The 13911-nt window shown below is 35.3% G+C and overlaps 1 protein-coding gene and 1 pseudogene across 3 annotated transcripts; one reads left to right on the top strand and one right to left on the bottom strand.

The window, feature by feature from the left end:
* Positions 1–320: 320 nt before the first annotated feature.
* LOC145585176 (uncharacterized) lies at positions 321–4633 on the bottom strand. Of its 2 annotated transcripts, XR_014100581.1 has the most exons (9): positions 4497–4633; positions 4351–4416; positions 4016–4109; positions 1858–3489; positions 1582–1759; positions 1390–1512; positions 1174–1311; positions 901–1094; positions 321–803 (listed from the first exon to the last, which is right to left on the bottom strand). XR_014100581.1 is itself a non-coding variant. In XM_081641905.1 (8 exons), the coding sequence occupies exons 4-8, from the start codon at positions 2028–2030 to the stop codon at positions 1008–1010; spliced, it is 699 nt and encodes a 232-aa protein (XP_081498031.1). In that variant the 5' UTR covers positions 2031–3489; positions 4016–4109; positions 4351–4416; positions 4497–4633; the 3' UTR covers positions 321–1007. The 2 variants fall into 2 exon arrangements, 1 of the variants encoding a protein (XP_081498031.1); XM_081641905.1 differs by having other exon boundaries at positions 321–1094.
* A 192-nt stretch (positions 4634–4825) lies between these two features.
* LOC145585175 (protein SET DOMAIN GROUP 41-like) lies at positions 4826–12805 on the top strand (annotated as a pseudogene). The gene is made up of 5 exons (XR_014100580.1): positions 4826–5598; positions 5696–5738; positions 5829–5929; positions 8902–9000; positions 11824–12805. The product of XR_014100580.1 is annotated as a protein SET DOMAIN GROUP 41-like (transcript).
* The last annotated feature ends 1106 nt before the right edge of the window (positions 12806–13911 follow it).

The raw sequence follows: 13911 nt of genomic DNA, 5'->3' as shown, positions 1-13911 counted from the left end.
TAACACTAACAAAAGTGATGCATTTACACAGAAAAGTAACACTAATACTCGCAAAAGTAACAATAATACTCACAAAAGTGATGCATCTGCTCACAAAAGTGATACTTTTTACTCACAAAAGTACTACATATACTCACAAAAGAAATATTTAACTGACAAAAGTGATATTTATATTAACAAAAGTGACAATAATAATCACAAAAGTGTCCGTTTTTTAAATGAATAAAATGGTAATATATGATAAACTTTAAATTTTCATTTAAATCAACAATATTTCCGTATGATGATATATGATACACTTATAAAATTATAATCAGAAATATAAACAAATAAAAATAAGAACAATAGATTACCAATATATATATAATAAAATTTGTACAAACATTTTGAAAATATTAACACTAGTTTAAGTGTCACTATTTATCACTAGTTTCAACTTCCAAAAGTAGTTAACTAATTACAACTTCCAAAAGTAGTTAACTAACGACAACTTCCAAAAGTAGTTAACTATTAACAACTTCCAAAATTACTTAAAATTTAGAAGGAGTGTACTTCTGTGTAGCCTTTGTAGTCCGTTTTGCTTTCGGAGCAGTGTCAACAGCGAGAGCAGTTTCAGATTTCTTCTTTTTCTTCTCCGCTGCTACAGCCTTCCTCCTTTCTTTAATTTCAGTAACATAAGCAGGATCGCTCTTTTTCTCATTAAATTTTTCAACTTCTGCTAAGACTTCAGATCTTGATTCGTTCATGTCACACAACACGAGGTTCGCACAAATCTTAGCACATAAAAATTTCCTCCCAGCAATCTCACAACAAGAAAATAAAAGGCACATTAATATGTATAAAACATTAGCATAAACAATATCAAATGAATTGTTTCAGATCAGTTTCAAGATCACTTACTGTTCTAAGTTCATCTACAGAAAACGACGTATCACCAACAAAATGCTCCATATGACACATCATAAACACACCATAGTCATTATTACAAACCTTACTCTTCCGCCACACTAAATCGGCAACTTGAACTTGTAAAAAGGGACTTTTTCACTCTTTGGATGATTTCTTTGTGCAAGAAAATCAGCAAATTCAGAACACTGAAAAAAATAGAATATTAAAAACAACAAAAAAAACAGATTAAAATAGAAACATACTTTAAAACAGACAATAACATACCAGATAAAAAGTCAAATTTTGAAAATATGTAATCGTCTCATCACTCCAAATGATATTATCAACATAATGAACCAATTCATTGTTATGATCAATCACAAATAGCACATAATGATCATCAACAAGAATAGGAAAATAAACCTGAAAAAATAGAACAAAAGTAAGCATAAAGCACAGCCATCAAACAGTTAATATATATAAAAACATTAAGATATATACCAAGTCTGCACCAATAACAACACAACCAGAATTTTCATATGTAACCCATTCATCCCAAATTCCGTGCAAATCCGACACAGCAGAACTATCTTCACTCCCCTCTGATACATGCAAGAAAGCAAACTAAAAAGAAAAAATAAATAAATGAAAAGATTAAGAAAACAAATAACTCAAAACAAGAAAGTTGCTTACACTTTGCCTTGCACCAAAAAAGAATCTTTGAGGACCACAAGAATCATGAAAACACGATTCATTTAGATAAATGCAGTAGCAATCAACTACTGACCAACGAACCAAATTAGGATGCACCAAAGACACCATATCCTCTCTTGGAATGAGAAAATGCAATCCAAAAGTAACAAGATTCTCACTGCAAGGTCAAACAATATTATTAATATCAAAACAAAAAGAAAAAGAAAAAGAAAAATAAAAAGTTTCAAAAAATATGACAATTAAAAAAGAACTTACTTATCATTAAATAAGTGATCCGTCAGACAATAATCAAGAGCTTCTAAAAATAATCGAGGTAATTTTTCACTAAAAGCATGAGAATTACTTTTCATAAATGGCGTAACAAACACTACACTCTGACCACCAATTGCACCACAGTCCAAAGAACACAAACTTTTATTCGTTCTCATGCTGCCAACTGGACCATCACCACCACCACCATCTCCACCTCCACCATCTCCACCACCATCTCCACCACCACCATCTGCACCACCTCCACCTCCACCATCTCCACCACCTCGACCAACATCATCTCACAGGGTAGACTTTAATGAATTACTTGCATCAACTTTAAAATACTCATTCACTGACTTCATTTTTATACACTCATCAATTAAGCCATCAAGAAGCTTATGATAATATGGGTTAGACAAAATTTGTTGTGTTTGACACAACTCAATAGAATCAGCATCCAAAGAAACAGAATGTTCAACCAAACGACTATTCACCAACTGTTGCAAAGTACGAAAACAATTGGAATTCACAGATGAAAACAGCTCCATGTTCCTTTTCATAAAAAGAAACGCCTCATGAAAATCCTACACATTAACAAACAATTATATCAGAATAGAACAAATGTTTTATTAAAGTAAAAAAAAACATACATTTGTTGCAGCACTTTTGATCTCAGAATCAGTTAATACTCCTTCAGGCAAATCAAAAGTCACACATCTTCTACCATAATCAAACCTCCTTGCATTATCGTAATCAGTATGAACTGCACCAACTTCACCCTTACTTAAGTAGTTAACATTTGAATCAACTCACTTAGCAAAAACTGGATAAGTCAATTCATTCAAAACCCCTTGACCAAATCCACCAGCCTTCAACTCCAAGGACACCCTGTTTCTCACTTTTTTATCTGTCCAGTGTTATATAAGAGGAATAGTGGAGTTCTCTACTACACCTTGGAAATTCAAACGATGAAAATACATAATCTTAAGCAACAACAAACATCCACTAACACTATCTTTAGTCTCAAAATTTTTGTAACTAACAACAGAATTCATCAACTTTTTCAAAACAAATGAACACCAATCAAGATTTTTAATCTGACAACATCATCCACAACATTAACTAGCTTAAAATTAACAGTCCTATTAGCGGTAGGAACAAGCATACTACTAAGAGCATGCATAACAAATAACCTCTTAAATTCATCACCTCCATCCACCAACTCCTTCATCCTAGTTTCTAATTTAGCCAAAGGTATCGACTTATTAACACCAACATCAAAAGCAGCTCTCCATTTATCCTTCAACGCACTATCATCTTGAGATTGACCTTTGTAACTACCCTTCATTTCAGGAACCTCACGACCTTCTACCTTAGGCAAACCAAAAACATCACACACATCATCCTTAGTCACAACAAACTCCTTACCATCAGCAACACAAAACATACAAGTATATCCATTAAAACTCTCAACAAGCCAAGGAAGTATACCTCCAACCATACTCTTCACACGTAAAGACAACAAACCACCAAATCCAACCTCTTCTACATGTTTTATTTGAGTTGGAGAAAGCTTACTTACAACCTTAACCAATGAATGAAGGTCTACAACGACAGGTAAATTTCCTATCAGGCCTGAAAAAATAAAAAAAAATGATGCTTACCATTCAAACATGATAATAACATACTTATATACTGAAATTTAATTTATCATATAAAATTAAACATGAATTATGAACATTTATACAAATTCTTATACTTATTCAAAAGTGACAATCATACTCACAAAAAATGATACTTATACTCATTAAAGGGATATTATACTCACAAAAGTGATTACTAACAAAAGTTTCAAAAATGATAATTGCACTCACAAAAGTGACACTAATACGAACAAAAGTAATACTAATATTCACAAAAGTGATATAATAGTGACAAGTGATTACTATCAAAACTTTCACAAAATGATACTTGTACTCACAAAAGTGACATTTATACATACAAAAGTGAAAGATATACTCACAAAAGTAACACTTAATATATTGACACAAAAATCACATAAAAACATAATTAATCAAAGTTACGTATACTCTTACAAAAGTCACAATTCTATTCACAAAAGTATAGCAAATATACAATATTCTAAAACATAAAATCTTACTCATCATCAGAACTATCATCATCCTCATTTACATGCCTCTTCATTTTATTTCCCTTGGATGTATTTCCTTCACCTTTCAACTTCTTTTTTCCTCCTGCATCCATTTTATTTACTCTTTTCTCAGTTCTAATATAACGAAAACCTTTGATAGATCCTACCAATTAATAAATAAAAAAAAAAAACATGACAACAGAAAATTTGACAAATTTTGACAAAATTAAGAACACAAAAACCTAATCTAAGTAAAAGCAACTGATTAAAACGCACAATTAGACAAACATAGCACAAATTGAACAAGTAAAAACGAATTTGCGAAAAAGAGTACGAACACTAACCTAGAGCAGAAACATGAACATCATCATCACCAGAAACCAAACTCTTCTTCCTCACCATTGCAGAAACTACAAAAAATCGAAAACGACGAAAAACCTAAAAATCGAAACACTAAAAATTAAAATGAAATAAAATTGAGTAAACAAACCTGAAATTAGCAACAATCAACTTCAAAGTTGAGAAATTAAAGATCGAAGAGAGAAAAATTTAAGTAGCAAATTGAGAAAATGCAAATCGCCAAAAGAGGAGAGAGAAAAAACAAGAGAAGAAGAGAAGTAGAGGAGAGAGAAAAAGATCGAATGAAGAGGAAAGCAGAATAAAGAGGAAAGAGAAAATAAGAAAGTTTTTTTTTTCTTTTTTCTTTTACATGTGTGAGCAAAAATTGGACCACCCAATTTGGACTTCTTTCTTTCGATTTTCAATTAAATAGCAAAAATCCGGTTTAATAAAAGTTTGTGAACAAACAATAGTGTTTCAGACTTCCAGCGTACAGGTACTCAGCTACTAGTAAGAGTAGTAACTATATTTCCCGGGGAAGAAGAACTCAAAAACCAGAAGCCCTCCCAAAAGAAAAAAGATGGAAATGAGAGCAAAGGAAGACATCCGAATATCACAAGACATAACTCCACCATTAGCACCTCTTGCTTTCTCTCTCTACAACTCTTCTCTCTCCTCTCACTGCTCCTCCTGCTCCCTTCCTCTCTCCACCACCGCAACCTTCATCAAATACTGCTCTAATGGCGGCTGCTCCTCCACCATTGATGCATCTCTCCACTACTCCTCCGGCGAACACCACCTTTTCTCTCTCCTCCACTCCAACCCTTCTCTCTTCCCTCACTCCGACTCCTCCGACCTCCGCCTCTCTCTCCGCCTCCTTCACCTCCTCCCTTCTCACTCCCACTCCCCCTCTCCTCGCCTCCTCACTAATCGAGATCAATTTCGGGATTCAGCTAGGGTTAGGGTTGGAGCTAGGGTTATGGCCATGGCGCGGGCAATCAGGGATAAAGGAGAGTCCGATTTTGATAATTGTGAGTTGGAGGAGGCTGTGTTTGTGTTTGGTGATTACTAATGCTGTTGAAATTAATTTTAATGGTGTTAGGGTTGGAATTGGGGTTTATGATTGCCGCTTCTCTTGGATTAATCATAGTTGCTCTCCCACTTCGTGTTTCCGGTTTGTTCCGGTTTCAGAGGATGATTATTTGTTGTCGTCCACGGCAATGCAGATTTTCCCTTGTGGTGATGCAGCTCATGTATTTGTTTTTCGTGTTTTGAATTTGTTTTTGTGTTAGTGTTGCTGCATTTTTTCTGGGATCTAATTACAGTGTTGTTTTGTGTTTTTATGTGTAGATGGAAGATAGAGGGGGTAGTACTACTGGTAATTTGGCTAAAGGTTAGTTTTTTAAGGGATAAAGGTTTTGCAATTGGTAATTGAGTTTATTGTAGAAAGTAGATTGATTTTGTTGATATGAATGAGATGTAGGAGTTGGGAATTATGGTCCAAGAATAATTGTTAGAAGTATTAAAGAAATTCAAAGAGGGGAGGAGGTAACAATTACATATACCGATTTGTTGCGGCCTACGGTACACTTCTTCTAACGTTGTCGATGATCACCTCTTCCTTCCTATATTATGTTGCATTTGTTTGGAGTGAAAGTATATGCATTGGTGTGACGGATGACAATATCATGTTTTGGTGATGTTGAAGATCTTAGTTTAGCGTTGTGGATAAATTAGTGGTACTTTCAAGCTGGTAGTGTTGATTATGCCAAATTTGGGGAGTTAATAATGTATAAATACCGTATTTGGCATTGTAATCATATAATAATAGAATAACAAAACTTTTTAAAGGCTAATATACTGTTTATCCAGCTTCAATACTGGATAAATTTAGGGTGAAAAGTTGCAAAATGGCATTGAAGAGAATGAGGCAAAAGTATTGTATAATTGAATATTATATGCAGAAGAGCTGAACAGAGTGATTAAAGTCAAAGAGATTGTCTACAGTTATTTAAAAAAGAGGAATTCTAACTATGAGAATTGGTTTATATTTTGTATTCAAAGTTTTATTTCTAATATCTTTGTGGTATTCACTTAGGAGTGCTCTAATTATGTTTTAAGGGAATGTCATAAACAATGTGGGTTGCATTTTATTTTATTTTTTGCTATATATTTTTGGTCTATCTAGATGTTGTATGGGATGGTCTGGCAAAGAGTGTAGGGAAGTTATTGTGAAGCGGATCCTGTATCCTTGAGAAGGTTTGCTGATGGGATAAACAGTTTCATGATATTGGAAATGCTGAAAGACTTAATTTTAGGTTCCTGAACAAATTTATAACGCAATAATCACGAAATCACTGACATGTTAATTGGTCTGAGTGACTTGTGATTTTATGCATTAGCTAGGAAGACTTATGCAATGAACTTGGTACAAAAAATGCAGGGAGAATAGGCATTTGTTAAATAAATGAAGCAAAGGGTAGGAAAGAAGATATAGAGGCATCATTATGTGCAGCATATATCTTAGCAAGGGATGTTGGTATCAGGAAAGGGGTCAGAGGGGGTAGGGTCAATGTCATGGGTTTCTTTAATAAATTATATGGACGAGTAAAGGGCTGTTATATAATAATTATGGACGCCCTCATTTATTTGGAAGAGTTCTAAAAAAAATAGGTTGGTTTTATTCATGCGTGGAAAGGATTAAGGGAATAACTGTAGTAAAGAAGCAAGAATAATTTGACTGTGTCAAAGGAGCTTTCTATGTTTTGTGCATCATTATGCTATTTTTAAGATGCATTATAAAGAAAAGTACTTCCCAGTATCCTCTAGGTCTGAGCTGTAATCATGGATCCGAAACAGGATATTAGATTTTGTCAATCAGCAAAGGCAGGAAGCTTGTTCCATAATCTTGCGGCATAGGAATACTGAGTGCTGGAAACTTCTTTGTGGTGTCCGGTTCTTGATCATCTAGAAGATATGTTTTTAGAAAAGGTGTGAGGTCAAGAGAAAATTGGGTGGAAATATTTCAGAAACCTATGCTAGGTTAAGACCTTGAATTCCATTGTTTTTTTTTTCCTTCCTGTAGCAAACAAGCAATTTTATTAATGTATGATGCAGATTAAGGTTCTCTTATGCTATCTTACTCTATCTAGGGTACTTGTATCATATACTGTTTCAAGTCCAAGTGTCTGACTCAGATTTTATTGAATTTTCCCATATTTTTGACCCAGAATGAAGATTCAAAATGTCTATTCTCATGTTGGATTATCAAGGATCTGACACAGGTCCTTGAGATGAAATGTAGTGTTCCAGTAAGATAGCTCATATGGTATAACACTAGGAATGGAAGCCTGTGCCCCTACAATCAATTTAATTAGAGAGATGAGGTGATAACTGGAGGAATGCAGCGCCCCCTATGGGCCTTTGGTAACATGTTTTTATCCTTGATGATAATGTAACATTGACTAAGAAGCCGGTATAGTGTTTTGGTGAAAGTGTCAAATTATTTGATGAGCATGATTTGGATTCAAACAAAGTATCCTTTTTACATGGCAGTAAAGTTACTAATCAAAGTGCTTATGAGTTCTGATTTTGTGAGTAGTAATTGCATATTTTGGGTTAAGAGAGTATTTTCTGGTACAATCCTATAGTGTACTAATCCCTGCTGCTGCAGCTGTACAAAGATGTTATGAACCATCTACAAATATGATTATATGAACACAAGCACAGAAATACTAAGAGATGTTTGAGAGAATAAGGGGGGCTATTTGATTAATGCAGAAAGGATTTCTTACAAGCTGTAACTTCTGGTTACAAATCTCCAAAATTAGTGGCTTTAGGTCATCACTCTCATTACCCAATTTCTACACACATAAGCTGCCTATTTCCTGCCCCCCTTGCCCTTTTTATATGTAGATAATTCACTCAGAAAAAGCCAAGTCACCAAGGATCCTACCTACCCAACAGCTATCCCATTACTCATTTGTCCTGTTGCTCTGCTAACTGCTGCTCCACTAGTGTTCTTCTTCAAGATTGTGCTTTCCCCTCCTGCTGTAAGTAATCCAGTCACGAGTAATCCCATGGTTCGTTGCAAAAGAACCCCCCCCCCCCTACACACACACACACACGTCTCCACATGTGATGATTGTTACTCCGTACTAAATACTCAAATTGCTACTACCACATGAAAAAGCCCATTTCATTATGTATTGAACAATGCGGCATGCTTAAAACTAAAGTTGCTGGTAAATATAGCTGCCTCTTGACTTACAAGCAATTTTACTAGCTGACATATTACGACTGACTCTTCAGGAATCTCTAACCAAAGAGGTTATGTACAAAAACCATGTGAATATATTTTATGAGGGAGAAAGCATGACAAGTAATAAACAAATTTGAGATGTAAAATTCGTATTTTGTCGTGTTATCTTCTATTTTTGTTGGTTATGCTGATTCATGGTATTCTTCTCTAAAAATTATTAGAACACAGCTTCTCCCTAATATTCTTTAGATCTTTACAAATCTGTGCTATAATTTGTTTTCTGTCAATTTTGTAGGCGCTGAGGCAATCAGAGTTGTTGCTGGAATACAAATTCTTGTGTAGTTGTAAACGGTGTAGTGCAGTACCTCACGATTATGTTGATCATGCTCTGCAGGTAGGTCTATTTTTCAAGAAGCACTTTTATTTTCTAAAGTTGCTGCTACAATTTGCACAAAACTTGCCTGGCTTTGTTGAGTTTGTTCTGTTATGCCTAACAATGAGCATGTCATTTTGTACTGGTTCTAGAACTTTAAGGTTGCCAAATTAGAGAGATAACATATGTATGGCATGGTTGACCTCGGCGATTGAATCACCAGTACACAAAATGTTATACGTATGTTATCTCTGCATTTCTCAAATATTACCCAAAATGCTATACAAGTGGACTATCATTAAGGATTCCTTAAGTTTTTTATATGAAGTATACATTTCCTTTTCAGTAACCTTTTTACCTACATTTAATTTGTCTCATACATCGTTGTAATATTGTATTACGTGATTTACAATACAAGCTCCTAAAAATATTTGTTTGTCCAAGTTATCATCTCATTAATAACATGCATGTGTACAATGAGTCTAAATTCACCTTAGCGAGTAGAGACATGTTAACCTAGATTATGGATAAGGATTGACTACAGGTAAAGTCATGGATCAGATTTTTAAGTTGTATAATTCAATGATACATGGATTCATTGGGTGATTCAGAAATTTATTATGAGTTCATAACATGGATCTTTAAAATCCTAATAATTGCCTACAGCTGTAATTGTGAAAGAAAATTATTATGTGAAAAGGTCAGATTAATAAAAGTGACCTTGTTTATGTGGTGAAAATAATAAGACCTGTTGAGTACTCTCATGAAAGTAGGTGTTCAAATCCTTTAGTTTTGAAAGTTTTCATGACATTATAGGATTTCACCTTGTTTTGAAGGTGATTGAGAGAGATAATAATCAGAGAAAAGAAACTATTTAAAAAAGGAGCTGTTAGTAAAGAATTAAGAAGAAGGAAAATGAAAGGATGGAGACTTACTTCACATCTAGCTGGGAAAGAATGCTGACAAGCAGCTTGGCCTACCATTGACGTGTAATAAGATGGTGGATTAATGCTTCACCTCAAACCAATGCTTTAGTGTCTTGATTGAAGGTTTGTGTATTTGGCTTTCAATCGACAGATCGAGGGTTTTTGTTTTATAACATTAGATATGATTATTTCTAAATTAAGGCCCGTTTCAATGGAAGTTGATTGGTGAGGACTGAGGGTCATTAAACCCCTTCAGGGTCCAACACATCTTGTTCGTGCGTCATTTAGGATTTTGCAGGACATGCAATATGGCTCTATTTAGACATATTTAAGTGTGATAGTCTTGGTCTTATTAACTATTGATGATGTAACCACCTTAACAGTGCTTGGTATAGCAAGTGTGTCATTTGTCAAAAGAAGAATAAATACTTGTTTCTAGGAGCATGGAGCATCCGGAAACATGAGAGCTTATGTATCTACTTCTTCTTTCATATTTCTACTTTTTGTCGGCCCTTATGCAATATATATGGAATGGTCTCTTACATAAAATCCCTTGTCTCTGTTGTGAGAAGATATTTCTTCGCATCACTTGTTTTTTTCTACTTTGGTCTAGCCCCAAAAGTAAGAAAACGATGTTGGAACTAATAAATTATATATATTGGTATTTATCTATCATGATATCTATCACTGAGATTAGATCCAGGGGGGGGGGGTATCATCAAGGACAGAGTATGTACTATGTAGCCATTGGATTAGTGAGTGGTAAAAAGTCAACACTAGTATGGAAGAATCTCAACACAATTACTTGAAGAGCAAGTCTGAGACTGTTAGAATAACAGGATGAAAGTGGATAAGAAGAAACCCAAGTGGAACTTAGAACAGGTTTACCAAGACTTGGTTTGGTAATGGGAAATAGGAAACCTGAGCAGTTTGAGGAGTGACCCATAAGCACTAGTAAAAGTAACAACTACAAGTAGAACTGTAGAAGTCAACTTTCACAGTACAATTTGGTATTAAGAAGAAAGTATGCTAGATTGCGTCTGGATGACTACCCCTTTGGTGAAATATGAGTGGAATAACTGGACTTATGGAGTTCCAAAGGAAATGGGCAAATGAGTTACAAAGGATGGACAAAATAGTAAACATCCCCCATCTAAATTGGTTGTAATTTCTAACTTGGTGCTTTTCACCACAAAAATAGAAACATATGACAAAGGGATTAGTGGTTTATTTGTTTTTTTCGTTTCATTTTGTAATGGGTTTTTAAACATATAAAGGGGATGAGTTGATTTTGATGTGGTGAAGATGCCAAAAATTTGATTCAGTCTAACAAATGGTGCAAGTTGAGTTCTATAATTTGATTTATGGGTCAAATTCCATGCATTAATTTCTAATATTAAAGGATTAGTCAAACAAGACGACATTTAGGGGTGGAGAGAGCATGTCAGTACGTAAAATTTGTATGCTGGATGTACCATTAGAAATGAATTGAAGATGAAAATAGAATATCCATACTTTATAATCAAGCATTAATCATTAAAAGCTGCTGTAAGGAGTATGAGGCATAAGCATGGTTATAAACATAAGCCAATCAGATGCAAGAGTTGTTTGGTGTAGTACCTCTGAACCTGGATTGTCTGTAGTCAACTAATTAATTACTTAATTCAGTCATATATAGTTGGATGTTTCATAACTTTTCTGATTGAACTGCTGGTGTTTTACCAAACGCATGTAAGTAGTTTGTTTGAATTTCTCTAATGTAGTGCTATAATTTGCCTCTACAATTGATAGTACTGCCTTACTTTTGGACTTGATGGCACCTCCTTGGTTTCCCACTGGAGCTTTCTTTGTCAAATTTCCTTCATTCAGAAGCAATCATGCTTACCAATCATGATTAAAACATGTCTTACTTTTTCAGGAGATGATTTGTGCCAATTTTACCAGAGGTTGCTCAAAAACTCTGGACAATAATTATATGGATCAAGTGGTTGAATTGTTGAGTGATATGTTGGATAGTACTATTGAGGAGTATATGGAGGTAGGTGATCCTGTATCATGCTGTGAGAAGCTTGAAGGACTCTTTTCTGAAGGCCTGTTAAATCAACATTTGGGGCAAGCTAAAGGAGATGTTGCTATAGATGTCAAGTTGTCACCCTTTCATTATCTCTCTTTGAATGCATACACTGCATTGATTTCTACATACAAGATGCGTGATAATTTGAGTGGTGAAATGGACCACTTGAGCATTGACATGAGCAGAACTAGTGCAGCATACAGCTTGCTGCTTGCTGGTGCAACACACAATCTTTTTCTGTCTGAGCCATCTTTGATTGCTTCTGCCGCGACTTTCTGGATAGATGCTGGACAGTCCTTACTATCAATTGGCTGTCCATTTTGGAATTCTTTTGCAAATGGAAAGTTGCGAAATCTTTCAGCTGTCCCTGATGTTAATTGCCCTGGCTGCTCCTTGATGGATAACTTTAAGTCCCACTACAATTTTACTCAAACTCAAAATAAGCTTTTTGATGACACAACTCAAGAATTTCACAAATGTACATCAATTATCACTCCAAAGGCTTGGAGCTTCTTAATTCAAGGTTGCAAAAACTTGAAAGATGTTAAGGATCCCATTGATTTCAGTTGGATTCAAGGTATGAGGACTTTTGAGTATACTTGGTCACAGCAAGCTGAGTTCAACTTAAGTCGTGGAAGTGAGAACAGAGATCTTAGCAAATGTGTATCGGGCAATGAGTCCATAGATGTAAGGACGGCTACCTTCCAACTAGGTGTGCATTGTTTGTTGTATGGTGGCTTCTTGTCAAGCATTTGCTATGGTCATTCATGTAGCACTCAATTGATACGAAATGTGATTCATATATGATCATTTGATTTCAACGCCAGTTATATGTATGACTACAGTGGAATACATTGATCATTTTTGGATAGTTGATTGAGATTACAAGAACATTTCAGTCATGATTCCAAACACTCTACCTGATTTTTTGGTTAAACCGATGTTAAGCCCTGACGTAGACCAACCTAAGCAAATCACATTTGAGAATCTTTTTGTTGGAGCTTTAGGCTATATTTTTAGTTCAGTTACTATTCCAATTTGATTCCTCATTCGGATCAAATTAAATGATGAGACAATCTTTATTGTGTCATACTATTTCAAGTCAGGGATTGGTGGATGCACGACACATTTGACACCTGACCTAGGAAATTAGAACATTGAGCTGATACTGGTCAAATAATCCTTTGTGCCTTTGTCATATTTTATAAGGATTTAGTGTAATTCATACAGAGATTCTATATGCAACTGTCAAGTAAAATCAGGGATTCAGGGCAGCAATGATCAAACTCAGAACTTCAGAGGAGCTGAATTTGTGTGGTTTCTGTGAGGTACAATCTACTGCATATGCTTTCACTTATGATGATGGTCTGCAAAGCGTGCTAACTTCATGGTGAGTGAGTGCGTAGTGTGTTGGGATGACCCATGTGGTGGATATTATGCTCTATTGTGCTGTCCTGTAGCTGTAGCAATTTGGGAAGCTGGTGTCTGTTAGAGGTGTTTCAGGAGTTAGAGGAGGAGACGAGAAAGCAGGTTATGGTGTTATGTTGGGCCGTTAGGGGAGCTCGTTGCAAGGGTGTTAGATAGCATGATTGGTACACCCCCTCTTCTACTGCTGCTTATGATAAGCTTATTGTTGACGTGACAACAAGACCTTTTTTTGCACCTTCTTGCTACTCTGCACTTCTGCAGTGGGTAGAGTCAAGGTTAATGTTAATGCTGATTTACGCAGCTCAGTTGGGGTGGGTATTGGTGTCGTACTCCAGGATGATAGGAAGGCAGCTCTGTGTGCTTAGTGTGCAAATTTCAGAAAACAAGACAGTCTTGGTGGGCATGAAACTAGCAGATGATTTGGTTATCAAGTAGTGAAGTACTGGTAAAAGCAGTCGACAACTGAGAAGCCGAGATAGCTCATTCCATCTTATGTAAGATGTT

This window comes from Chenopodium album, chromosome 16 (genome assembly GCF_948465745.1).
Source record: "Chenopodium album chromosome 16, dcCheAlbu1.1, whole genome shotgun sequence".
Lineage (NCBI taxonomy): Eukaryota > Viridiplantae > Streptophyta > Magnoliopsida > Caryophyllales > Amaranthaceae > Chenopodium > Chenopodium album.
The sequence above is the reverse complement of the archived record's forward strand: the minus strand, read 5'-3'. Positions and strand labels throughout refer to the sequence as shown.